General features: G+C 36.4%; 1 protein-coding gene across 1 annotated transcript; it reads left to right on the top strand.

The window, feature by feature from the left end:
- The first annotated feature begins 12,593 nt into the window (after positions 1 to 12,593).
- On the top strand, positions 12,594 to 13,466 carry LOC135203375 (uncharacterized protein K02A2.6-like). Its single transcript, XM_064233109.1, has one exon. The coding sequence runs from the start codon at positions 12,594 to 12,596 to the stop codon at positions 13,464 to 13,466; it is 873 nt and encodes a 290-aa protein (XP_064089179.1).
- Positions 13,467 to 26,901: the final 13,435 nt, after the last annotated feature.

Raw genomic sequence — 26,901 nt, 5'->3', positions numbered from 1 at the left:
GTGACTGGTCTACTACTTGTTTTAAGATAGATATGGTCCATTCTGGATTAACTGTAGCATTTGAGGCATAGGGAAATTATAGCAAAATCACTTAAGGCTGTGCTGATATATGTACCACTCATTTAGACAGGATAATAAGATAAAGCACTCCACACCGAGTCAGTAATTGAATTTCATTTGTATATTTCACCCTCCCCTTAATATCAGAATTTAATTTTTCTTGGGGTGCAGAACTGTCTCCTGTTGAGTGGTTGAGTCAGAGGTTGGCACTAGTCAAGCAGATGGGCCAGGGACCTGTAAGTCTGTGAAGCGATGGATAAGATTCAGACTTTTGTTTTTATCGTATGATGAAAATTTAATTTAAATCCACTAAAGTATAAGATTTTCAATAAATTGAGTTATTTGGGGATTCAAGCTGAAGTACAAAGGTTAATTTTATTTCGTGCGGCATTATATTCAATAAGGTTTGAATAAAAGAGAGTAGTTTCAATTTTCCAAAAATGGGTTTGTCATATTCAACGAATATTGGGAAAGGCATAGTTATGGACGAATGCACTCCAGGATTAAGTAAGTAAATGAGTAAACGTTTTAACAAACCGATAAATTTTTTAAAAAAAATATATAAAAAAAAAATAGAATACAGAAGCGCAAAATTTTTCTTAAATAGTATTTTTCCACATATTTTCAATTATACTTTAATTGTTCAAGTTTTATATTCATTATATATGTTAAAGGGTCTAAAGGGAGCATTTACTTACCCCTTTCAGGACCATATTTTTGGTAACGTGGACCAGAGCGAGGCACTGAGCGACTTTCTCTCTCTCTCTCTCTCTCTCTCTCTCTCTCTCTCTCAACCAACTAATTGACCTACTACGCAATTCACAAATTTTAGTTACTTAATGTTGCAAAATCAGACTCACCAATTATAAAAAAAACAGTATTTATTACAAAGGAACAAAATTAACTAAATAAACCAAATTCTCAAAGAAACGAATGTTTAAGTGAACAAGTTAAAATTCAAAATCCAAATAATGCACCACTGTTATTCAAACAGAACAGATGTGTGACGTCACATACAACCATTACCACACCCATAAGAATCTACCCAAAACCAGATCCTTGATTCCGTTCATGCACGGACACAAACAGTGGCCTGTCTTTGCTGATGCAGCAACCTTCGACATCGTGCCGCCCAAACTGATGTGTCAACATCTCCGGAGCTCGCTTTGTCTCCGTGGGAGCTGAATCTATCATTTCAAAGAATGCCATCACTCATCACATCCGCCTATCAACCATAGGTAAAAAAAAAAAAACAAAAAAAAAACAAAATTAGATATATAATATATGCAGTAATATGATGTTTAATGACTGAGCTGTTACTTCTAGATAAAGTTTCGCAAAATCTCAACATAGTCTACATGTTCGACATCCGACTACGTTCCTTCTGCCTCGCCTTTACCTGCCATGTATGAGAATTCAGTAGGGCAGATCTGATCGCAGAGGCTCAACCCTAGAACCAAAAACTGAGTTCAGTATCTGCAAATAGTAATTACGCCTCCAGAAATTTGCAATGATCATAGGACTGCATCGTCCAACTGTTCTCGAAAGGGATTCGGTAGTTTTATTTATTTATTTTTTTTACGTAAAACGATTCACTGTTAGAAAAGGTTGTATACCATGAAATAAAAAAAAGTTAAATAAATGTTTTCCAACAGATATCAAGCTCTACGAGTTATTCATTCTTTTAATGATAATTCATTAAATATTTTTTTTTTTCATTACTATCTTTTTTATAATGCTGTTTATTCTACTGGTCGTATAAAATTTTACGTTAGTGATATATTATGATAATGAGAACACCGATCAGTTAACAGAGATCCCCAAAGGACCCTTTGAGTTTTCAAGATAGGCAGTTATATACGTATAAGATACTTCATACTGTTATTTTCTCCGATAAATACATCAGGACCCTTACCTGTGGTTTGCATGACAGAACAGATCCTACATCGTTTCAGACCACTGTCATTTTTTTCGTTTGAATTCATTCATTGAATGCTAAAGCTGTAGGTTTCGAAGATACTTAGGATATCGTGAGAAATATATTGGGAGAAAAACGATCTTCATAAAAACCTGAAAGATTTAGTTTTCTCTTTCTCTGGGAGTAAGCATACAAACTACTTTGTTCTTGTTGTTGTGGTGAGGGGGTTATGGAAGAGCCTAAAAAGGTGTAAAAAAAGGTGTTTCGCATTGGGTTAAAGATACAGGAATTTTAGGATGGGATATTCATGATTTATTTATTAAATGAAAAAGTAAAATATAAATAATATTCATGTTAAACTGTACAGAAAAATTATTTGTAATAGAACATTTTGGTTATTTAATAAACGAAGGCTCTATTTGACCGTAAATTTTAGCACGTTTTGATTTGTTTGATGTTCTGAATTCAGCTGTTTCTTTTCAATTATTTTGTTTCCACGCATAACTGATAGTATATGAACGTGTTTAATCTATGTCCATTTTATTTGATCCTTGTTGTTAGTTTAAATGGTACTAAGTATGAGTATTAATAATAATAATAATAATAATAATAATAATAATAATAATAATAATAATAATAATAATAATAATAATAATAACGCCGGAAATATGATAAAAGCCATAAACACATGGGCAGTGCCAGTAATCAGATACAGCGCAGGAATAGTGGATGGACGAAGGCAGAACTCCGCAGCCTAGATCAGAAAAACCAGGAAAAACAAATGACAATACAGCAGCTACACCCAAGAGCAAATACGGACAGACTATACATAACACGAAAGGAAGGAGGGAGAGGACTACTAAGTATAGAGGACTGTGTCAACATCGAAAACAGAGCACTGGGGCAATATCTGAAAACCAGTGAAGACGAGTGGCTAAAGAGTGCATGGGAAGAAGGACTAATAAAAGTAGACGAAGACCCAGAAATATACAGAGACAGGAGAAAGACAGAAAGAACAGAGGACTGGCACAACAAACCAATGCACGGACAATACATGAGACAGACTAAAGAACTAGCCAGCGATGACAATTGGCAATGGCTACAGAGGGGAGAGCTAAAGAAGACTGAAGGAATGATAACAGCGCACAAGATCAGCCCTAAGAACCAGATATGTTCAAAGTATGATAGCGGAAATAACAAATCTCTCCCATATGTTAGGAAGTGCAATACGAAAAAATGAAACCATAAACCACATAGCAAGTGAATGCCCGGCACTTGCACAGAACCAGTACAAAAAGAGGCATGATTCAGTGGCAAAAGCCCTCCACTGGAGCCTGTGCAAGAAACATCAGCTACCTTGCAGTAATAAGTGGTACGAGCACCAACCTGAAGGAGTGATAGAAAACGATCAGGCAAAGATCCTCTGGACTATGGTATCAGAACGGATAGGGTGGGGTTACGTGCAAACAGACCAGACGTGACGTTGATTGACAAAGTCAAGAAGAAAGTACACTCATTGATGTTGCAATACCATGGGACACCAGAGTTGAAGAGAAAGAGAAGGAAAAAATGGATAAGTATCAAGATCTGAAAATAGAAATAAGAAGGATATGGGATATGCCAGTGGAAATCGTTACCCATAATCATAGGAGCACTAGGCACGATCCCAAGATCCCTGAAAAGGAATCTGGAAAAAACTAGAGGCTGAAGTAGCTCCGGGCCTCATGCAGAAGAGTGTGATCCTAGAAACGGCACACTAGTAAGAAAAGTGATGGACTCCTAAGGAGGCAGGATGCAACCCGGCCCCACACTATAAATACCACCAGTCGAATTGGAGGACTGTGATAGAGCAAAAAAAAAAAAAAAAAAATAATAATAATAATAATCATAATAATAATAATAATAAAACTGAGGTTACAGTTAATACTGTTAAGAAGCCTATTTGTCTCACTTGTAGAGTGGTAGCTGATAACTTTAGGACTGATCCCTAAAGTAGGTAAAAATATATGTTCAATGTTGCACGTGTTATTTTGTGTTGATTTCCATCATATTAACTAAGAATAGTGATTATAATGAAATACTTTCAAACGAATAACTGTTTACTAGGAAATTTAGGCAAAGATTGCTAGTATCTATGGCGCGCATTCTACGCAGGTAAGTCTCTGGTTACTATTTGATTATATGGTTTCTGGTTTCCTATAACCTAAAGGACATATTTAGTACTCCCTTGGCGCTAAGTCGAAGGGCCTGGGTTCGATGCCGATGTGGGGAAGAAATTTGTTAATAACGCTGTTTTTCACCTGGCGTCTTCCATTTGTAATTCGTGTGCAATTCCTATCATCATATGACACCCATTTCATTTCAGATGTAAAGTGAAATACACGATTTCCCTTTCTTAGGCTCTGAAATGTTCCAGTAAAGAACATTTCGAATTTTATACCGCTGTAACTAAGAAGACAATGTCCCTTATCAATTCCACTGGTTCCATGCAACGTAAAAGCACCATATAAACAAACCTTATCAATTCTTTATGATTGCCGCTTATAATAAGAGAGATTTTCCTTTTGCCTGCGCTAGAATGGCCTTCTAGACGACCAAATAATCTTACAAACCATATTTGAAAAAGTACACCAAGAAAAAACACAGGAAACTAAAGAACCATTTTTGCCTACAAGAAAAAAAATCATTGATTTATGATGCAATTGGGATATTCAATTTGTAAGAATTGAGATTAAAACAGTATTAACGAATTTTAGTATTTTCTGTTTCTCCTTATCACAAAAACCTTAGCTTATTTCATTTTGGTGAATGTAAGCTGAATTTTGTATTCGTCACATATTTTCTGGAATATTGAAAAGTCGGAGTGATATCCGTAATATTTTTCCTTTCAGTGTATCCGACAGAAACAAATCATCGGAGTTCAGTGAACATTCACGCAAAAAACTTTTATTTTTGCTCTCAGGGAATTTTTTTTCCAGTTTCCAACAGAGGCCCAAACATATATTTTGAAACGGAACTGGGGAAAAAATGAACACCATTTCACTCCTGACCGTCATTCCATTCAGTAGTAAGATTGACGTTCGCTTCCTTGCAAATTGGAAAAAGCGATGAGTTAAGTGAACGATTTTATTTCCTTTTATATGAAAATGAACCTACATATATAATTCTCTCTTTATATATATATATATATATATATATATATATATATATATATATATATATATATATATACTATATATATATATATATATGTATATATATATATATATATATATATATATATATATATATATATATATATATATATATATGAATAACTTGATCGCGAAGTATATAAAAAGTGATGCTATGTATAAGTAAAGGTTTTTTTGCCACGAAGGAAAAAATGAAAAAAGCGAGATAACAAGTACTTTCGGTCCTGTTCGGACCCTTTACAGGACCGAAAGTACTTGCCTATCTCGCTTTTTCATTTTTTCCTTCGTGGCAAAAAAAAAACCTTTATATATATATATATATATATATATATTATATATATAAAAAACCAAAGATATATATATATATATAGATATATATAGATATATAATATATATATGATATATTATGTATAGATATATATATATATAGATGATATATATATATATATATATATATATAGATATAAGGATATATCTATATGATAGATATATATATATATATATATAGTATATATAATATATATATAGATATATATATATATATATATATATATATATATATATATATATATATATAATATATATATATATATATATATATATAAATCAGAGCTAAAACAAAAGGAAATGAATGACCCAATATCCTGAGAATGTGCAGGGCTGGAGAGTAGGGGAGACGATCGTCGTCTTATAGGATAATAAAAAGGACGAGGGAGGATGATTGCAGCTGGACAGGAAAGAAACGTTAGGAAGAAACTATTGGACCATTACATTCCTCCCATTTCGCCATTTTCCTTTCTTGGAGGGAAATATACTAATGATGTTTTGTGAAGAAGTTTCTTGTCAAGGAGACACATGAAGTCATTAAAAAAAGAATAACTGTTGGCTGTTGGAGCATAGTCATGGGATTATTTTGTCGACCTCTATCTGTCAGCCCGTCTATCCCTCCCACCATATATATACACTATATCTATATATATATATAACTATATATATATATAATATATAATATATATACATATATATAATATAATATATATATATATATAAGTAACTAGATATATATATATAATATATAGATAATACTATATATATTAGATTATATAACTAATATTATAGTAATATCCATATACAATATAGTTATATAATAATATACATATACACCTATATTATATATATATAAGTATATATATCATATATAATAAGATTATATATATATAATTAATACTAATATATAATACAAATTATACATATATATATAAGGATATATATATATAAATATACATATATATATAGATATATATATATATATATAATCGATATACTAACTAATACTATATCATATCTATATATATTAATATATATATAGTATTTAAATAATTATATTATTAAGTGCGTGGTTCCTTGCAAATACAGCAGATCTGAATTGGGATTTTTAACTCTTTAATGTACGCATATTGGAGGATTATAAGTAAAGGCATGAATATCTCAGAACCTATTTGTATAGGTGCATTTTATGATGAGAAAACCGAAAATCCTCATTTTATTATTTCCTTTATTGTTTTTTATTGTGTTCCAAAATGGGAACGTTGGACAATCTCGGTATAAAAAATGAAAATATACATTTTTACCAAAATTGACAGAAAACTGGTTTTTGTGTGTGTGAATCTTACAATATAACATTGTTTTAAAGACACGGTGCCATTAATATTAATTACTTTACTGTTCATTTGGTTATTTGAGAAAAAAAAATAACTTCTTGTGGAATAGGATACTACACTTCTTATGGAGCCTTTCTAGCTACAATGGAGAGATTCAGTAGTTGTGAGGATATATTCCATCACCATTTCTTTGATCTCAGCCTTGGCCTGTAGATTGACATTTTGTCACACATCTACCCCAAACAATCCTTTATTTTACATGTTTATTAGATAATGTTGCTGCACTGTCCTTTTTCCTTTATTCTTCACCCATCTATTAGCTTTCTGAATGCTTCTAACTCCATAGTAGTTACTGGCAACTGCAACAATACTGTAACCATTCCATCGCACATCTGATCTGTAGTCAAAAGAACCTCTTTCTGAATGCTTCTAACTCCATAGTAGTTACTGGCAACTGCAACAATACTGTAACCATTCCATCGCACATCTGATCTGTAGTCAAAAGAACCTCTCTCTTTTTCTCAAAAGGGGGCATTTTCCAGTACGGGCCCTCTTTCCTGTGCACATCATCCACATCTTATAACCAAATCTGACAGGTTTATTTCGTATGAACTGCTTAGCACTGTGATGGCCATGATAAGGGATCACCGATTCATCAACACTTAGAAATTCATGAAAAATACCATGTTTTTGACATTTCTCTCTGAGCATATCAAGCAGGGGTGGAATCTTTCCCATTTTTTTATTTTGCCAGATTATTATTATCTGCAACATGAAAATACTTCTAGGTGGATTTGCACTTTTCCCTGTTCATAGTGCATGAAATATTGGTATAGCTAAGTCATCACTTGTCGACCAATAGTCATTCTCAGAGGGCATACTATGATAATACTTATCAAAACTAACCCCAAAAACTTTGTCATATCATCCTCATCAATACAGAAATCCTTTTCCTTTTCATCCCATTGAGCATACAAATTCTTTTGTGCTGTCAGATGACTAATGATCTCATCTGGGAAGAACAGCTTATATATCTCAAACATTCCTTTTATGCCATCTTCCATTTTCTAAGAAGTTTTCGACCTCTTCATCTTCATTTTCATGAACTTCAAGCTCCACACTAATCACATCAAGCACCCATTCTCTGTCAAGGGCGTCATCTTTATTTTCTTCATTACTATCAGCAGGCTGGTCAACAATAGAAGGAGGTAGAATGACGATATCGAGATATCAATATTGTATAGATATTTAATGTTATACTGTATATTAATTACATTACGTACAGTTTATAAACATTTTGTACATTTGCTTTGTATTATTCTATAGAAGAATTATATTTATGTTTCCATGTATATTTCCCATTGCACATACTGTGAGACCACTATTTCATTATGCATCGTGGCAACATTGTAATTAGATGTGTCAACACTGCCTTTATTTGCTGCCATATGCATAGTCAGTCACTGTCCAGTGGTCATTGTAGTGACAAGCGCGGACCTGCTTCCCGCTGCTGTCGTCTTGATGTCTGTTTATCTTCATTACAAGATTTTAAAGAACCTACGGATTTAATTTGTCACCCCTTCATTCCATTTCTTGCATGAATGTATGTGGCAGCATTCCGCACATGGCGCAGTGAGTAACCGCACGTTATGGACTCCAAGAAGACGACCGCCATTGCGGCTTTCTTCTCGTCTCGCACATTGGATTCCTTACAGTGACTCAAGATATCAAAGACAGTTTACTACAGTGTCTCCAAGAGTGATAAATTGTTTGTGCAGTGCAGGGTTAGAGTGACAGTGTGCTATAGTGTTGTGTTGCATTATATTAGTGTCCTTGCCAAGCTTTCTTCAGGTCATTTGAACTCTAGCACCTGTTTTCTCGGGAGCCCCCCACCATACATCCTCCTCTCGTCATGCATCGATGGTGACTGAGGCCCGAGGCACTCCCCCAGAGGCACTTTCACCCCTCCCGCCTCCCCTCTGGTCGCTAGCTCGCAACACAAACTCACTCACCCCACCCGACTGCCGCTTATTTCACAAGCACAATGACAAATGTTGTAATTTTTTAAATATCCTAAGTGCTTTCTTTCACTTACATACAGCGACTTGGATATTTTTCTGACATTCTATAGCTCTCAAACTCTCTTACGACATTGAACACGATATGGCTCAGCAAGAGAAAAAGCTAATTGATTTAATGGATCAGACAGCGGATGAGACAGAGGAGCAGACAGCGGATCAGGCAGAGGATCAAACGGAGGGTCTGATGAGAGACGAGGTACCTGTGCACCTCCCCACTGCTGATGAAGATACCAGCACCACTCTCCCTCCTCCCCTGACTCCCAATAGGACAGGAGACCAGAATAATGACATACTTCATCTTATACACTTTCTGCAGACTTCCAGCATGCAAGAGCAAGACCGATGACGACAAGAGGAGCAGAACTTCAGACTACAGATGGAGCAAGCAAGACAGGAAGACAACCAGCGGTTCATGTCTCTTTTCTCCTTGCTATCAGGACAGATTGCGGCATCGCAACCCCAGCAAACTAACGCCATGATTGCACCTCCTGTTACACCTGTTCCCCCACCCCCTGGCTTCTCAGAGAATACACCTTCAGTTTCTAGCAAGCCTACGGTCCATCCCCCACCTCTCCTGCAACAAGATGCAACGTACCAAGCGTTTCGCCAATGGAGACTCCGTTTTGAGGATTATGCGGCATTAGTTGGACTTGATAGGTTACATCAAACTTCCCAGCTGATTCACCTGAGAACTTGCATCTCCCTGGACGTCCAGCGCCTGCTTACGCATACACTGGGCATCCCTCCCAACACATCACTTTCCCTTACAGAGGTGTTGGATACACTGCAAAAGCACTTTTGCAGCCTCAGAAATGAAGCCTTATGACGCAGGGAATTGTTGTCCTGCAAACAGGCTGTCGGAGAATCGTTTGCAGACTACTAAGCACGCCTCAAGGATCTCGCTGATGAAGTGGACTTATGCACTGGCAACCCCACCTCCTGCACCGAACAGCAATTGCAGTTGGTAATTTTGATGGGTGTGAGAGACGAAGAGTTAATACAACGCCTTATCCCCCTCCAACCCTCATCTACCCTCGAAGAGTTCGTGACATGCTGTCGCTCCTACGAATCTACACATGCAACTGCATCAGCCATTGCATCTTCCCCTAGCCAGGTCAATGCATTATCTATATACAAGAAGAACCAGCGTCTACAGAAGAGGACTTCTCATCGATCTCCTGACCAACGTTCTAACCAGTCTCCTAACAGTGACCCTTGTCAATATTGCTCTCACAAGCACGATTCTGGAAAATGCCCAGCCACTGGTGCATCGTGCAATAACTGCGGATGCACGGGTCATTGGCCCCGCACTCAGAAATAACCTACTAAGGAAGCTCAGTGCAAGACCTGCCAGAAACAGGGACATTTTGAGAAGCTGTGCAGGTCGACCAAGAAAAGTCAGACTGGGTATACAGCTTCACCTCCTCCTAATAAGTCAAATCCCAGCTGCCGTTTCGTGGGTGATAACTTGGGTAGCGAGTCCCCCACACCAGTCACTGTCTCTCTGTCATTTGGCGATATATCAGCACAACTCCAGCTAATCCCCGATACAGGAGCAGACATCACAGCGATTGGCACCATACATTTGGATGCACTCCACATACCTCGGACAAGGCTCGAACCTCCACCCATGACAGACGTTGTGACAGCAGATGGATCCCCCATGATACCGGCTGTAGGATACTTCCAGGCAACCCTTTGTCTTGGCAACAAGTCTTGCTCAGCAACTATACATGTTCATGAGGATATCCAGACTCCCCTCCTCTCCCGTGAACATTGCCGAGCCCTCACCATAGTGTCACCGGAATTCCTGAAGCCCATCCTCAAGGTTACACATGTCAACAGATGCGCTCAGTTTCCTGCCTCTGCCATGACGTCACCCACAGATATTAAGGACTATTTTCTTCGGCACTTCAGCGATGTCCTCATATCCAAGAAGGATCTACAAACCCAGCCACTAAAGAAAATGGCAGGCCCTCCGATGAGGACTCACCTGAAACCTGGTGCTACACCATTCACTGTGCATACACCCAGGCCCAATCCGTTCGCTCTCAGAGATCAAGTGAAAGAAGAATTTGACTCCTTGGTGCAATAAGGAATCATCAGACCAGCTGGCATCAAACCCTCTGAATGGTGCCATCCCATGGTCTTGGTACCCAAGGACAAAGGTGTGCGCATCACTGTGGATCACACCCACCTAAATTCTCAAGTAGCACGCCCTACACACCCTTCACCTACGCCCCATGATGCCGTCCGCAACATCTCTCCTACTGCGAAGTACTTCACCACAGCGAATGCCCTGCATGGCTATTGGCAAATGGAGTTGGCAGAAGAGGACCGCCACCTGACTACATTTATAACTCCGTATGGTAGGTTCCAGCACTGTCGCGGCCCGATGGGATTTTCAGCAACAGGTGATGCATACTGCCTCCGTGGAGATATGGCACTACAAGGTGTTCCCAACTGTGTGAAGGTTGTAGATGACATCCTTTCCGACGAGGATCTTCCTTCCCACCTAAAACACGTGCACCAAATACTGACTAGATGCCGTCAGTATGGCATCACCCTCAACAAGGAGAAATTTACTGTAGCCACCCCTAAAGTTAACTTTTGCGGTTATGTCTTATCATCCGATGGTATTGCAGCAGACCCCGATAAGGTATCAGCTATAAGCGAATTCCCGACACCTTCCAATGTCACAGACGTCAGGTCGTTTATGGGTCTCGTCAATCAACTTGCCGACTTCAGTCCAGACATCGCAGCAGCAGCACAGCCCCTACGCCCACTTATGAGCCCCAAACGCTCATTCGTCTGGACGCCCGACCATGAGCGAGCATTTAAGAAAGTCAAGACAGCTCTGACTTCACCACCTGTCCTGGCTCCCTTCAATCCTGCCTCGCATGTGGTTCTATAAACAGATGCCTCACGCCTATATGGTCTCGGCTATGCCCTACTTCAAGATAACAGCCGAGGTCAGATGCGTCTCGCCCAGTGTGGCTCTCGTTTCTTTACGGATACAGAGACTCGCTACGCCACCATAGAGCTGGAGCTACTTGCAGTCACTTGGGCTGTAGCTAAGTGCCGTTTATACTTGTTTGGACTTCAACATTTCACCTTAATGACTGACCATCGCCCCTTGATACCAATTCTCAATCACTACACTTTAGATGCTATTGAGAATCCACGTCTTCAGCGCCTCAAGATGAAAGTGGCTCCCTACATCTTCACTGCAGTATGGCGCACAGGGAAACAATTTTGCATACCAGACGCCCTGTCTAGCTCCCCAACCAGTCGCCCCACACCTGAAGATGAAGAGGAGTGCACTACTTCGACTGCACATGTCAGGCATATCGTTGCCAGCACCGCCACTTCCACTGACGACCAGGCAACAGGACCCATCATCGAAGAAGACTAGTCTCTGCAAGAAATCCGCACGGCCGCATCCCAAGATCAAGATTACAGTCGTCTCGTTCGCTAAGTCTCCAATGGTTTTCCTACCAACCGCTATGATCTCCACGCTTCCACCCTCCCGTGTTGGAAGCTGCGTGACAACCTTTACGCGGATGGAGAGTTAGTATTGTATGGACCCCGGATCGTCATCCCTGCAGCCCTCCGTAGACACACCTTGGATCGACTCCACGACAGCCATCGAGGGATTGAAGCTACTCGATGTAATGCAATGCAGACAGTATTCTGGCCAGGTATCAATGCAGATATCAAGAGTAAAGTAGAAAGCTGTGAGGCCTGCCAACAGCTTCTCCCTAGTCAGCAACAAGAACCTTACATGTGTGACGACCATCCATCCCGGCCCTTCGAAAGCGTGTCAGCTGACTTCTTCCACGTAGCAGGGAAATCCTTCCTTGTTATTGCACATAGACTTTCAGGCTGGCCTGTGGTTGTTCCCTGTGGACGTGACACAACTGCAGCCAGAGTTAGAAGAATGTTCTGTGTTTTCTTCCGTGAGGTTGGTGTTCCACTTCGCTTACGAACTGATGGAGGGTCCCCATTTTCCAGCCACGACTTCAAGCAATTTGCCGACCGCTGGGGAGTTCATCACATCATTACTTCTCCACATTACCCTCAGGATAATGGACATGCAGAAGCTGCAGTGAAAGCTGTTAAACACCTTATCATCAAGACTGCCCCATCCGGGAACATAGATTGTGAAGCCTTTGATAGAGGACTGCTGGAGCTTCGGAATACACCGAACCCCGCTGGACGCTCCCCTGCGCAGATTCCCTATGGCCATCCTCTCCGCACTTGTGTTCCGGCTCACCCCAGATCATTCAAAGAGGAGTGGCAAACTAAGATTGAAGATTACGACCGTCGCACTGCTGCCCAAACCGACCAGGCCATGAGCCTTTACAATTCTCATGCCCGCCCTCTACCCAAAATCACCATCGGCCAACGAGTTAGGATACAGGACACAACGACGCTTCGAAAGGATAAGGTTGGCATCGTGATGGGCCGCGGAATGTCAAGAAAGTATGAAATATGCCTTCCAAGTGGTCAAGTGGTTTCGAAACCGAAGACATTTACGCCCAGTGGCTAATATGAGTGATGACACCTCTCCCCAAGTCCCTGTGTCCCCCTGCCCTGGCCAGGAAAGAGAGCCATCATTCGAACCCTCCAATGTCCCTCGTCATTCACCTCGACTAGCTCAGAGGAATTAATGTTCCGCTCGAGACACTGCTACGAGCGTAAAGGGGGAGGGAGGTGTATAGATATTTAATGTTATACTGTATATTGATTACATTACGTACAGTTTATAAACATTTTGTACATTTGCTTTGTATTATTCTATAGAAGAATTATATTTATGTTTCCATGTATATTTCCCATTGCACATACTGTGAGCCCACTATTTCATTATGCATCGTGGCAATATTGTAATTAGATGGTGTCAACACTGCCTTTATTTGCTGCCATATGCATAGTCAGTCACTGTCCAGTGGTCATTGTAGTGACAAGCGCGGACCTGCTTCCCGCTGCTGCCGTCTTGATGTCTGTTTATCTTCATTACAAGATTTTAAAGAACCTACGGATTTAATTTGTCACCCCTTCATTCCATTTCTTGCATGGATGCATGTGGCAGCATTCCGCACAAATATCTTCAGCGGAATTTGATTGAGTTACTATTTCAGCAGCAACGCGTAGGAATCGATAGGGCGTTTTATCAAAACAGCTCAGGTTTAATCTATGAACCTTATGTTTTTCCACTAAGAAGTATGATTTACCATAATTGCGTATGAAGTGCAGAGTTAGTCCTATAGAAAATTGTGATTCAAATTAAAGAAATAGATATAAACAGCCTCAAAAACAACGAACGATGATGATGACGACGACGACGACAACATCAACAACAATAAAAACAACTACAACAACACGATGATGATGATGATGATGATGGTGGTGGTGGTGGTGCTGGATGTAAAAAAAATGATGTTGATGATATAACAACCATATAACGAAAAATGATTACATAACGTGATGATGATGACGACGACAACAACACAAATAATAATAACGATGATGATGATGATAATAAGAATAAAAAATTATAAAACATCACCCGTAAAATTTGTTACCATCCATGGATAGCAGACCTAGGATATCGAGTAAATCAGGGTATCCAGCATACCCAAGTGTCCAACGTTCCCATTTTGGGTACATCTTGCAAAAATATTTACAGTGATATTATAATAAAAATAAAATTAGATAGAATTTATTATTTAGGGAATATATGACATGAATAAAATAATACAATATGATTTTTTTCTTATTGAAATAAAATGTTTATTTTGGGTCGCTAATTTGTTTCATCATTATAATGAATAATTATATGTGAAAAATTATACTTAACGTGATCAAACCATTATGTTTGAAAATGTGAAGCTAGGAATATAAAGGAAAATCATGTTCCCAAGATGGGAACGTTGGACTGTAAACGAGGACCATAACACAAATGGGGAAAAAAATAAAAGATTATGCCATGTGACCCATTTCAGATGGAAGAATTTATTTCACTATTCTACGGAAACTAAGGTAGCGAGACCAGCTCACTGTTGACTGATTTGGAGGATTGGAATACTCGGTCCCCGAGGAAATAAAACAATGGATATTTGATGAATTCCTGAGTCACTCATTTACAAGAGTCAACTGCCTACAGCTAGGCAAATGGTAGGGCATCTGTAAACAGATTGCATCACATCATAAATAAGCTGGCTACAGAGGTGGCAGGGATCGGGGAATGCTACGATAACACTAATCATGATCCCTTTTTCTGGAGTTACACTACCAAGCAATCACAGGGGTGAAGGGTAAGGGATAAGATACCTTGATTTCGTTTAACGTCCCAGTAACAATACCAACACTATTCAAAATGGGAACACCTACTAATTCAGATGGCACCATGGGAGGAACTTTACAGCATCACAGAACGAAAGAGGGGAGCACCTACGTGGTGCGTTGACTGGAAGAAATGTTTAGGGGGAACTAAGGTCCCTATGTTGCTTGTAGCCATGAAATTGAAAATAAAGTGATTGACTACTTGGGCCATTACCTTCACACTACCTGATAGTCATGGGTTCGTCTGTCTTCAATGGTGGCACTGATAGGGGGAAAACACCACTGAGAGTCAATGAATACATGGAGCAATCTCAAGATGGGGGTTGGGGGATGGGGGAAGCGCTCTGCTCAAGTGGGACCACCGTGGTCTAAGATGGGAAGTCGATGTTTAATGCCTTTTCTTCATCTGCGACCCTTCTTATAATCTCGGTCCTAGTCCTAATTCGGACCTATCCGGTAGGTGGCAGCTGTTCCGTTGCAATCCCCTGGCCTCGTGTCTCTCCAAATTCTGCATGGCTCACACATGGTTGGGACAGCTGGCTTAATTCTTATCAGGGTCTGTGAAATGAAATGGCCAAAGGCAGTCTTTTTTGGAAGGAACAGCTTTGAGTCACAGAGAGATCCTAAATAGAGAAAGTGGGAGAATCGTAGAGTAACTACAGTATTATGGATTTATATGAATATTTTATATTATATAAGCTTGGGGATGTTTGATTTAGAACACCTCTCCCTTCTAGAGATCATTTCAACCAGGCGTGAACAAACATCAACTAGGGAAAATAACTCTTCCTTCCACCCCATGATTGATATCATAACTAGAATTAACTATGCGGATATAAAACTGCAATTTTGACTTATCAAATTATTTTATTTTCTTTGCAGAGTAACTAGAGCTATAGATAGTTTTTGAGAAGTAATGAGACAATAAAAGTCTAACTTGACTTAATCTAAATGTGAACTAGACAATTCTAAAATTACAAGGTCAGAACAGCAAATGACTCGGGAAAATATTAGTTCACTTTAATTATGATTAACATTAACTGAACAGATAACAAAACTTCACAATTAGCCAAATACTGCAGAGTATACTCATTTATAACTGCACATCTTTTTATCAAGTGTAATCAAGTAATTCATTATTTATGATTGTTCTTGTAATCGATTTCCTTTGCTTCTGAATGTTTGTAATGAATATTCAATCAAATGCAAGATGTCAACGGTAGACAGGAAAATTAATCTTAAATATCTTTCCTTCTAAGTTTTTATGGATCTAGGATATAATGCTGTTGTCACCTTTGATCACTGAATTACAGAGGAACGTGTTTACTCATATATATGGAAAGGCTAAACACCCGATACATTTTCTGTATGCTTATGTTGTTGTTACTGTTGTTGCTGAGTGTGTTGTGTAAGGAACTGGTTTCCTACACCTAAGAAAGCTAGACAATAATAGCTGACAAAGATGCTCTCTCTTTAGTGTAGCCACATTTCTGTTGGCGGCAACGTTTATCTCATCTAAGTTAAAGCTCAAACTTTGAGGAGCAGCACCGAAACTTTCTCTTTTGAGCGTCTGGAGACAAAGGTCCATCGATGCCAGCAAAATTCATTAAGAACTTCAACAAAGTGGAAAGTTCTTCTGTCTCTCACGCCGTGATGTCAGGGTAATTGTCTCCTTATTCTTCTTGTCATTGTTGTTATTAACATTCGGAATCAAGATTTTGGTTGCTTGTTTATTTTTCTTGTTCGTGTTTTCCACATCATTAGATATCCATATCCTATTTTTATCTAATACTAAGCATTACTATATAAATCTTATTCCCTTTCGTTATCTTAACTGAATAAAAAGTTTGTTTTATTAATTTCCCAAAGTCACATGAGAAGATAGAGTGAAATCGGAATGTCAATGTTTTTCTTCTCGATCTCAGAATTTTGCTGCTTTATTTGGATGGTATTGTTTCAATATTGTCATCCTGATTTATGTTTAAAAGTAACGGATCACTGTTAGCTCCAACACGTCATTTCTCTCTGATTGTGATAAATTTAATAGCTAGGTGTCTTGGTGCCAACATAATTTACACAAAACAGTTTAATTTTTATTTCATAGTTCATTTTAATTGGATTTTTCTATCATTTTCACTTACTGAAATTAACTTCCATTAATGCTTGGCAGTTTCCAGTCAAATCTACCCGAATATCATGGTTGTAGATCAACTGGGGAAAGTATTTTAACCAAATTCTATCTATTCAACCGGGCTTTTCGAGTAATAACAATTTAGAGAGGGTCGTTTAGAGCCTTCTTTTTATTTGCATATATTGCGATAGTTTGATAATTACAAAAGATAGTATTATTGGAATACTACTGTCTTAAGGCCTGTCCACACGAGCGGGCCTGATCGGCATGCTCCGGGGTTGACGGGCAAATTCTGTCAGGCTTACCCGTGAATGTTGTCCACACGGGTGAGGCGATGGAGAGGTGGGCGTGCCCGACGATGCCAGTAGTGTGTTCAGTGCGGTACGATAAACATGGTGCCTACCGTAAAGAAGGAGATAGTGTAGCATGATAATTGCTTTGTGTGTGATGAAGAAGAAGAGAATATGGTGCAAAGAATGGCTCGGTAAAAGAAATGTATATGGTTAACGTACGTCTGCCAGGGTCGAAGTTCAAGCCATTGGGCACCACCATGGTGATTTTGCTACAAGACCCATCGGGCAATTTGACGGTTTGCCCGTCAAGTGCGCCCGTTAGAGGGGAAGTCCGCCGATCAGGCCCGATCGTGTGGACAGGCCTTTATGAAAGAATTAACGCTAACCGTAGAACACTGACTTTCATTTTGTATTACACTAACGCCAGAAATAATCCCATATTTAAAAAAAAAAAGAAGTAATAACCGAAGATATACAAAAGATCAAACATATAATACTAATCTATTTTTAGAATCCTAATAAAAAGTGGCAGAAATTCATCATATATATGGTAGTAGGACAGTACAACGAACATACAAACTGGTCACTTACCAGATATATGTGTTATCAAAAACCACATTAACCTCTTAACCTCTTTTTGCAAAAAAAAAAAAAAAAAAAAAAAAAAAAACCAAAAAAAAAAAAAAAAAAAATATGATAGGGATAACAGCTTAAGTTTAAAATGAAAAATAATTGGCGAAAAGAGAACGCATTACGTAAAGCCCAACCCACCCCAAACCAAAAAAAATAAAAAAAAACTAATAAAACATATAATTACTAGAACCAGCCAAATATCCCGCTAGACTAGGCAGTGAATCAGCAAGAAGAGCACACTAAGGACAAACTGTTTGACGCTCTAAGCAGAAGGCAGCTGAACGCTAACGATTATATGATAGAACGAGTTGTTTGACATATATAGATTTCAAAATAAAATTAATGTTTCATCAGCGACTTGCGTTATAATTTCAAAGCTATCGTATATAATGAGACTACATCAATTAGCATGTGATATAACTTGGAGAATTCCTGACTGCTCAATATATATTATTTGCATGGCTGATTTCACGGATACAACTGATTAATTGGCAATTGATCTCTTGGAAGACAAAGGACATGTCCCAGCTTGCATCCTAAGTAATTATGTTAATTTTATTAATCAATGAGAAATGCATACCTGGCTTCCTTAAAATTTACTTTTAATAAAAAAAACACCCATCCTTAACAATATGTTAAGTAAACAGAAGAAAAAAAAGTTGAAATTATTCGTGCAAGGAAAGAAGTACATACATCAGTTTTAGGTACAGAATAGACAGGAAATAGAGGTTTAATTATACTATATGAATATTGCTCAGAATATTTGTCAAATTAAAATGTATGAAACAAATATCATGCAAATAAGTTCTAAAAGATTCCACCTCATGGTGAAGATGTATCAATCATAAATGCTAGAAAAAGCTCTAAACGGCAATAAAGAAGTGATTTTAAGTGTAACAAAGAAAAGAGGCAGAACTATACAAATTAGGGATAAAAATGGTATAAGCTTGTTTAGGAATAGCAGAAGAGGAGAAAGGATGCATTGATCTGGTGATAAGTGCCGTCTTTGACTTATAAAGTAAAGTATAATTGTAATGATGGACTAGAAATGTTGTCAGTTCAGAGCATCATTTAACAGGAGCAACATATTTAAAGAAATATTTGTGTTCACGGTAGAAAGAAAATAATAATTTGCCTTAATTTTTGGACTTTTTAATTTCGTATCTATACAGATTTTGGCTCTAATTCTCATAGTTACTTTTGAATATTTACCATAACTTTTGTAATTCCTCTGATTCACCATCTTTTCACAATGAGGCTGGATCCTCAGAAAATAACTGCATGACATTTATTACCCGAGATTCGTATTTGGCGAATCAACACATTTTTAAATAACCAGTTTTAGCTCACAGCTCCTTATCCCTTTGTACTAAAACCTAATTCTTTAAAAGTTTTGCTCCATGAGAATAATGTTAATACTTTTACTGTTTTAATGTTGGTTAAGAATTTTTTTTATTAATCTTCGTTACCGTAGGAAGTGATCAAAGCGATTTACCCTTTGCTTTTTCAGTTTTACAAAAAGTCAGTGTGGACTGGGAGACCAGGTGTATTTAACGAGGACTAAAGAGCAGAGACAGCATAAAATGAAGGACCTCTTGGAAGCCATGTCTAAAGTAATATCCATATATTAAATAGAAAATTGCAAACTGACAGTGGAGAAGGAGTAAATCCATTTGAAAGTTGGACTGAGCCATTTCTACGTAAGAAATACGAAGAGGATATATTTAAAAAGAAAAGTGGTCTTAAAAGAATTAAAATTAAATACCACATCATGAAAAAATTGAAAGGGAATGTGGGATGATCTGACTCTAATAGACTCATCGGCAAATAGACGACTAACGTATGGACACCAGATTAAAACGGATATGTGTGTACCAAGATATAAAATAAGGAAAAGCCCAGATGTATTATCGTCAACTTAAACAGGATGTTAACAGTATGTAAGGAAAGCTGAAAAGAGATTGGAGGGCTATCAAGTAAAGGAAGGAAATGTGACAAATAACTCGTGTAGAAAATCTAAGATCGTGAAAGTAAATAAAACTTTGATAATTCTGTCTTTAAAATTCCCGATAGAGTACAATTGGGGACATAGAAAATAGAAAAGATAACAATGTAGAGTTATAAAGACTTGAAGTAAGATTAATTCTATGATGATACTTCGATTTAAACGAACGCCTATTTTCTGAACAAGTTCTCCAAAAGTCTAAAAATACTGGGAATAAGTCAATCTAAATCACTTAACTTAGAGATCAGTGAGATTTTCAATACCTTTAGGAATTCCAGAACAACGGACTTCTCATATAAATATTCTATTAAAATGGATACCACAGATAAGGGAATTTGGTTCTGGCTTCTGAGAAGACGGACTTGCAAAGTGATGCAGTACGACGAGGCTAGAAAAATTTTGTCAGATAAGGAAATATAAATCTGCATAAAATATGCTCTCATAAAAATACATTACTGGAAAACGAAAGATAGAACTAACTATGTGTCATCAAGTTAATAATCTCGATTAAAGTTATTAGCGGCTGTTAAATATAATGAGTTAGATTTTACACAATTGTTTGAGTAATTAGGTAACCAAAACAAAATAATTATAGGGATTATGAAGATTGTTTTTGTACATTTTATTTTATTTTCCCTGCAACAAATGTTCGGTCATTCAGGCGAGACAGAGAGAGAGAGAGAGAGAGAGAGAGAGAGAGAGAGAGAGAGAGAGAGAGAGAGAGAGAGAGAGAGAGAGAGAGAGAGAGATTGATTATGAAATGATAGCTGGAAGTAATTTTAATTTGTCGCTTCTTTTTTTATTGCCGCTACTGATGTGAATTGCCTCGTACGTTTTGTCATGGAAGTTATTCGAGTAAATACTCACATTCCCTTTGTTATGGCCTTTCCTATACGCTTTGATTCCAGAACTGTTTTTTTTTTTTTTTTGTGAACTAGTAGAACATTGAGCTATATTTTGAAATAACATTAGTACTTGTATCAATACAAAAGAGTCAAAAGACGAATCTAGTACCGTTTCCCATCATATTTTAATGCAATAAGTAAGGTAGAGCTAATTACATATTAGATTTAAATTACCGGGAGGTCATCAAAGCTTCGTGAGTAATATATAGTTACCAGGATGACCATGATGAAAGGAATATTCATTTCAGTTTGATTTCATCGTAAATCACACTTGTAACGGAAATTATTTTATTGCGGCTTTGGTCGACTGATTAAACACGGTATATGTGAGCATGATTAAATTAACTCGCGTGCAACATTTTTCTGTAAGAGTGATTAGTTTTTTTTTTTTTTTTTTTTTTTTTTTTACAAAATGATGATCACAACAATTTAAGGATTGTTTAGAACTTACTGGACCGAATATCTGAAAAAAAAGGAACAGACCATTATTTTTCGTTATGTAAATTGAACTGGAGAATTTCTGAAAATGGTGCTCAGTTTTAGGTTTTGAAAAGAGGTGATGGAAGCTAGGAAAGTATTTCTGCCTCACTCTTTGCCTCTGACTCTTGCAGCGTCATATTGTATAGGAATATTCTTAACCCAGTCCATTTCGGCAGTTGAAGATTAAACTGGCTGGCTATATGCCAGCTTTAGACTTCAAAATCAGCCCATAAAGCCCATTTTTTTTTAAACACACACAATCACACACACACATATATATAGATATAGTGTGTATATAATAATATAATATGATATATACATATAATATATATAATATATGTATATATAGATATAGTGTCATATATCTATCTATATAATTATATATATAGTATATATATATTATATATATATAATATAATATAAGATATACTATATTATATATATATATATATTATAATCTATATATACATATATAGACATACATATATATAATAATATATATTATATATATATATATATATATATATATATATATATATATATATATATATAATCGGTATGTCATATATATATATATACATATAATATATCTATATATATATATATTATATATATATAGATATATATATATATATATATATATATATATATAGTAGTATATATGTGTGTGTAGTATATATATATATATATATATATATATACATATATATATATATATATATATATATATATATATATATATATATATATATATATATATATATATATATATATATATATATATATATATATATATATATATACACATATACATATCTCTCTCTCTCTCTCTCTCTCTCTCTCTCTCTCTCTCTCTCTCTCTCTCTCTCTCTTTCAGCATCCAAAAGTATATTATCATTCTTCAGGTCAAATCGCTTGAATGATGCCGGTGAAAGATGCAAAAAGTCCTTGAAAAGAATATCTTGTCAAGTAGGACAAAGAAACGTCATAAGTGAAGAGGCTGACGTTCGGAATTCCTTTGAAATGAAAATAGAAAATCCCCCACGCGAATGAATGGAAAAATGTCGTAATGTTTGAGGGTAACTTTCAAAGGACTTTGAACTGTCATAAATATGAGCCATTATCGTCAATGGCAGGAGATTCTTAATGCAATGTGGAGAGGTTTAACTGGGATATTTTGCTGACCTCAAGAATAACGCACTTCTTTTGGGTCGAAGATAGAAAAACAGCAAATTACTTTGAAGAATGTTTTTATCTAGGTGAACAACCGCCAACTCTCCAAGCAATTATATAAATGTTTTTCTTGTTTTTCATGGAAAGATTTGCTTTGGATTAAGAGAGAGAGAGAGAGAGAGAGTGAGAGAGAGAGAGAGAGAGAGAGAGAGAGAGAGAGAGGTGCAAAAATATTACTTTTGAAGTTTCATGCACAGATGAGAGATAGTTCTCGTATTTTTCAACTGGGGTTATAACTTATGTTGAGGTTGACAAAGGAACAATCAGTGTTCTGTATGAGAAGAAAACGGATGCACGCACGCAACAGACACACGTTATTTACTTTTGAACCTTCATAATTGTAGTATTCATGTGACTTAGCTTTGGCACTTGTTTGGACATTTAGTAGTGGATAAAGTATGAAAGCACACTCACATAGCAGTAGGTGTATCCGTGAAGGAGTATGTATCCTGGAAATGAACCTTTGTCCTCTCATCCTATGCATTTTCTAAGCAGTTTTGAGCTCTCTGCATCTTTGCTTTCTAGTTATGTTTTAATTAGTTGACTGAACTATATTTGTCTTCCTTCATAGCTGGTAAGTCATATTGGGCATGCTTTGAGACATCTCACACTTCTTGGTTACCTTGGAAGTATTAGTAATAAAAATGATGCCTTCATAACGGACCCATAACGGATGTTCTGAGTCCTTTGTTTCAGGTCCCTCCCTTCAGAGGATAAGCAAACGTGACCTCTTGTTTTTCTTTAACCTTATTTTGGTTTTGCTCATCTACATACATTCCCTTATATTTGATAATTCGCATCATTCCATATTATCAGTTCGATTTTTTTTCTGTTTCTCTTAGATTTTTTTTTATTTTAAACTGTTACCTTAATAGTACTACTACTAACAATATAATTAAAATAGATATTGGATTTTTCCTAAATAGTGACCCCAAGGGTTTTCGGGAGTCGTTATCTAGGACTAACTTTTGTTCTCGGTGATCATCTTTATGATATTTATAGTCTTTTTTTTATGTTTTTATGTCAATACCCAACTGCATGGTACTAAACACACCTCAAAGGTTGAAACATACTGGGTTAACACCCTTGAGGGGATTCACTCTCTAGGAAAAATGGAAAATATCATTATTATTAATCCTATTTCCGCTACTAATAATAAGAGTTATAATGGAACGTTCTCTTAACTCTTAATAGCTTGCTCAGTCCACAATCAGTCCTTTAATCATTCTGCTCTCCAAACTCTAATAGCCATGTTTCATATGTACATATTCTCTGACTGAAGAGCAAATTAGAATAATAATAATAATAATAATAATAATAATAATAATAATAATAATAATAATAATAATAATAATAATAATAATAATATTAATAATAATAATATTCTAAGGGATCCACAGTAACAAAAATGTTAACTACCGGTTTCAACATCTTCAGCGACTCCAAGTTCACCACAGTACATGTTTTGTTTAATCCATGGAACTATAAACAAGGAATGGACATGAGCGTATAAATGTATTGACGCAGATTGTCACTGCGCGGCGCCATTGGAAAGGGTGAAGATGACGCCGAATTAAGCTATTAAGCATAGTCTTGCAGACGCCTCTTTCACTCGGTCGTTCTTAATTTTCCACAGATTTGAATAAATATAGACTCATTGAAAAAAAACTCTTGAAAATCCCTTTTAAAAACATATAATTAAGCGTGTAGAAAATACGGCGTTGCAGTGTTCTAAGTAAAGTTTTCCATATATACATTTTACCTGGTATCGCTTTTTTAATCTACTGTTCCAAAAATTTTCATATAAATGTTCGTAAATTTATCATCGGCAAATGCTCTTGAAAAGCTCTTTCCAATGAACCCAAGGAAGCATGAATATGTCTCGTACAATAGAAATAATCATGCATGCCATGTGATGAGACTGAGTGATATCATGTCTTTGCCATGGGGTTGTATAATAAATTTTACCACTATATTGAATATCCTTCTAAGTATGAAAGTCTTTATACTCTAATTTGCATTTTATGCACCACAAAGGTCTTATCACCTTGCTATCCAGTCTGTGCTACCTAGGGATTAACCTTATCACCATGACACAATAAACTTAAATTGTAATTATGTTGACTTATGCCTATCGCTTACTTATATCAGTCATTATTACAAAAAGAAATACACTTGTTGATATAAATAATTTATTTTTACAGATCACTTATTAATGTCAGTCTTATTAATGCTAATAATTTTAGGTGTCTATTTTAAATGTATTATCATGTAAATAGAAATTACTAGATTGAATAATGTTTACTACTAAATTTACCTTAACATAATACAACAAATGTCATAGATGACAAGATATTATCATGGAATATGAAGAGGTTACACTCCAATATTGCTAGGTGGGCATTGTGATACAAAGCTCTCCACCCTTTGCAATGGTGGCATGCTGCACACGGCGATTTCGCGCATGCCCATTCCCATGTTTATAGCTCCATAGTGTAATCATTCACTTGGACTGAAGATGAACCCAGAGAAGGGTTCGAAAGCCTTTATAAAGTGTTTATGAATTATACACGAACTTTTAAAATTTTTATGATTGTGGACCCCTTCGCACATTGTATAAACTCTCGTGATAGAGAGCTTTTACCAAATAATACAAATAAATAATAATAAAACGTGGGGAAACCTTTCTTAATTATGTTAATAAGTCCATCTTTGGTGATCCTCTTCAGTTAATAATGAAATTACTCTTACTTTGAAACTTTTCCCAATTCCTTTAATTAATCATCTTTGGGCACCAACAGTGTTAAATACATAGTCCAAACACAATTCTTCACAAACCCATCACTTCCACTTTCCATCTCATGATCCATCCAATTACAAACGAATCACCAGCCATGTTTTCTTTCGTTGTTCTCTCTCAACTTCCGCCATATAATGAGTATATAATTCATAACATGCCAGCGAATTGAGGACGAAGCAAAAATGAGCTTCAACATTGAGGATCGAAGGAAACCATTCAAATGTTTACCGAATATTTGTTTAAGGCTACAGAAAATAATAATAAGGTTAATGATAATAAGTTTTCCATTCATATTTTTAGTTAACGTTTTCCCTGAGCAGGTCGAAATGAGGCAACTTAGTACTTTTAGGAGACATAAGTTGGGTTGTTATTGGATAACTTGAGACATAAAAAGACCTGAGTGATAAATGAGATAATACCTAAAAAAATATGGTATTTGATTATTATCGGTATAGGCTACAATGCTTGTAATGAGAAGGAAAAATTTTAATCTTGACAAGAAAATAGAATGAAAACACTTAGAAAGAAAGATATTGCATAAAGTTAATGAATGATATAATGAAGAATACGCGAGAAGAGATATATCGAAAAGTTAATAAACCTATAATAATAAAAGAGGAGATTCACATTTATGAAGCAATGGTAAAGCATAATAAAAAAAAAAACAAGCCTCGCATCTTTAACAGTTTACTACAACTGTACTAAGAAAAGACTTCAGCTCAGCTAAACTTCCACGATTCATATAAATGAAGAAGACTTGGCTCTGCAGCCTTTTAATTCCTTTCATTGTTTTACTTTTTATCTTAACCTTTTCTTTCTTTTCTACTAACACCTTAAATTACTTCTAGAAAACACTTTTATTCTTCTGTTGGTAAGTTTGTGTGTGTGTGTGTGGTGTGTGTGTGTGGAGAGAGAGAGAGAGAGAGAGAGAGAGAGAGAGAGAGAGAGAGAGAGAGAACGATCAAGCACCAAAAAGGAATGACTTTAATAAAGTTGTGGATTTTTAGTTAAATAAAGTTGTGGATTTATAGTATATAGTAAAATTTAATTCAGATATATTTCAAGTATAATTTCCCCATGAAAGAGTTTACTATATTGCCTTGGGTAAGACCTGGTGTAATTGCTTCTTAGCAAAACGAAAAAAAACTTATCGAGGAAT

Source organism: Macrobrachium nipponense, chromosome 36 (genome assembly GCF_015104395.2).
Source record: "Macrobrachium nipponense isolate FS-2020 chromosome 36, ASM1510439v2, whole genome shotgun sequence".
In the NCBI taxonomy this organism is placed as follows: Eukaryota; Metazoa; Arthropoda; class Malacostraca; order Decapoda; family Palaemonidae; genus Macrobrachium; species Macrobrachium nipponense.
Note: the sequence above shows the minus strand (reverse complement) of the source record. Positions and strands in the feature narration are given on the sequence as shown.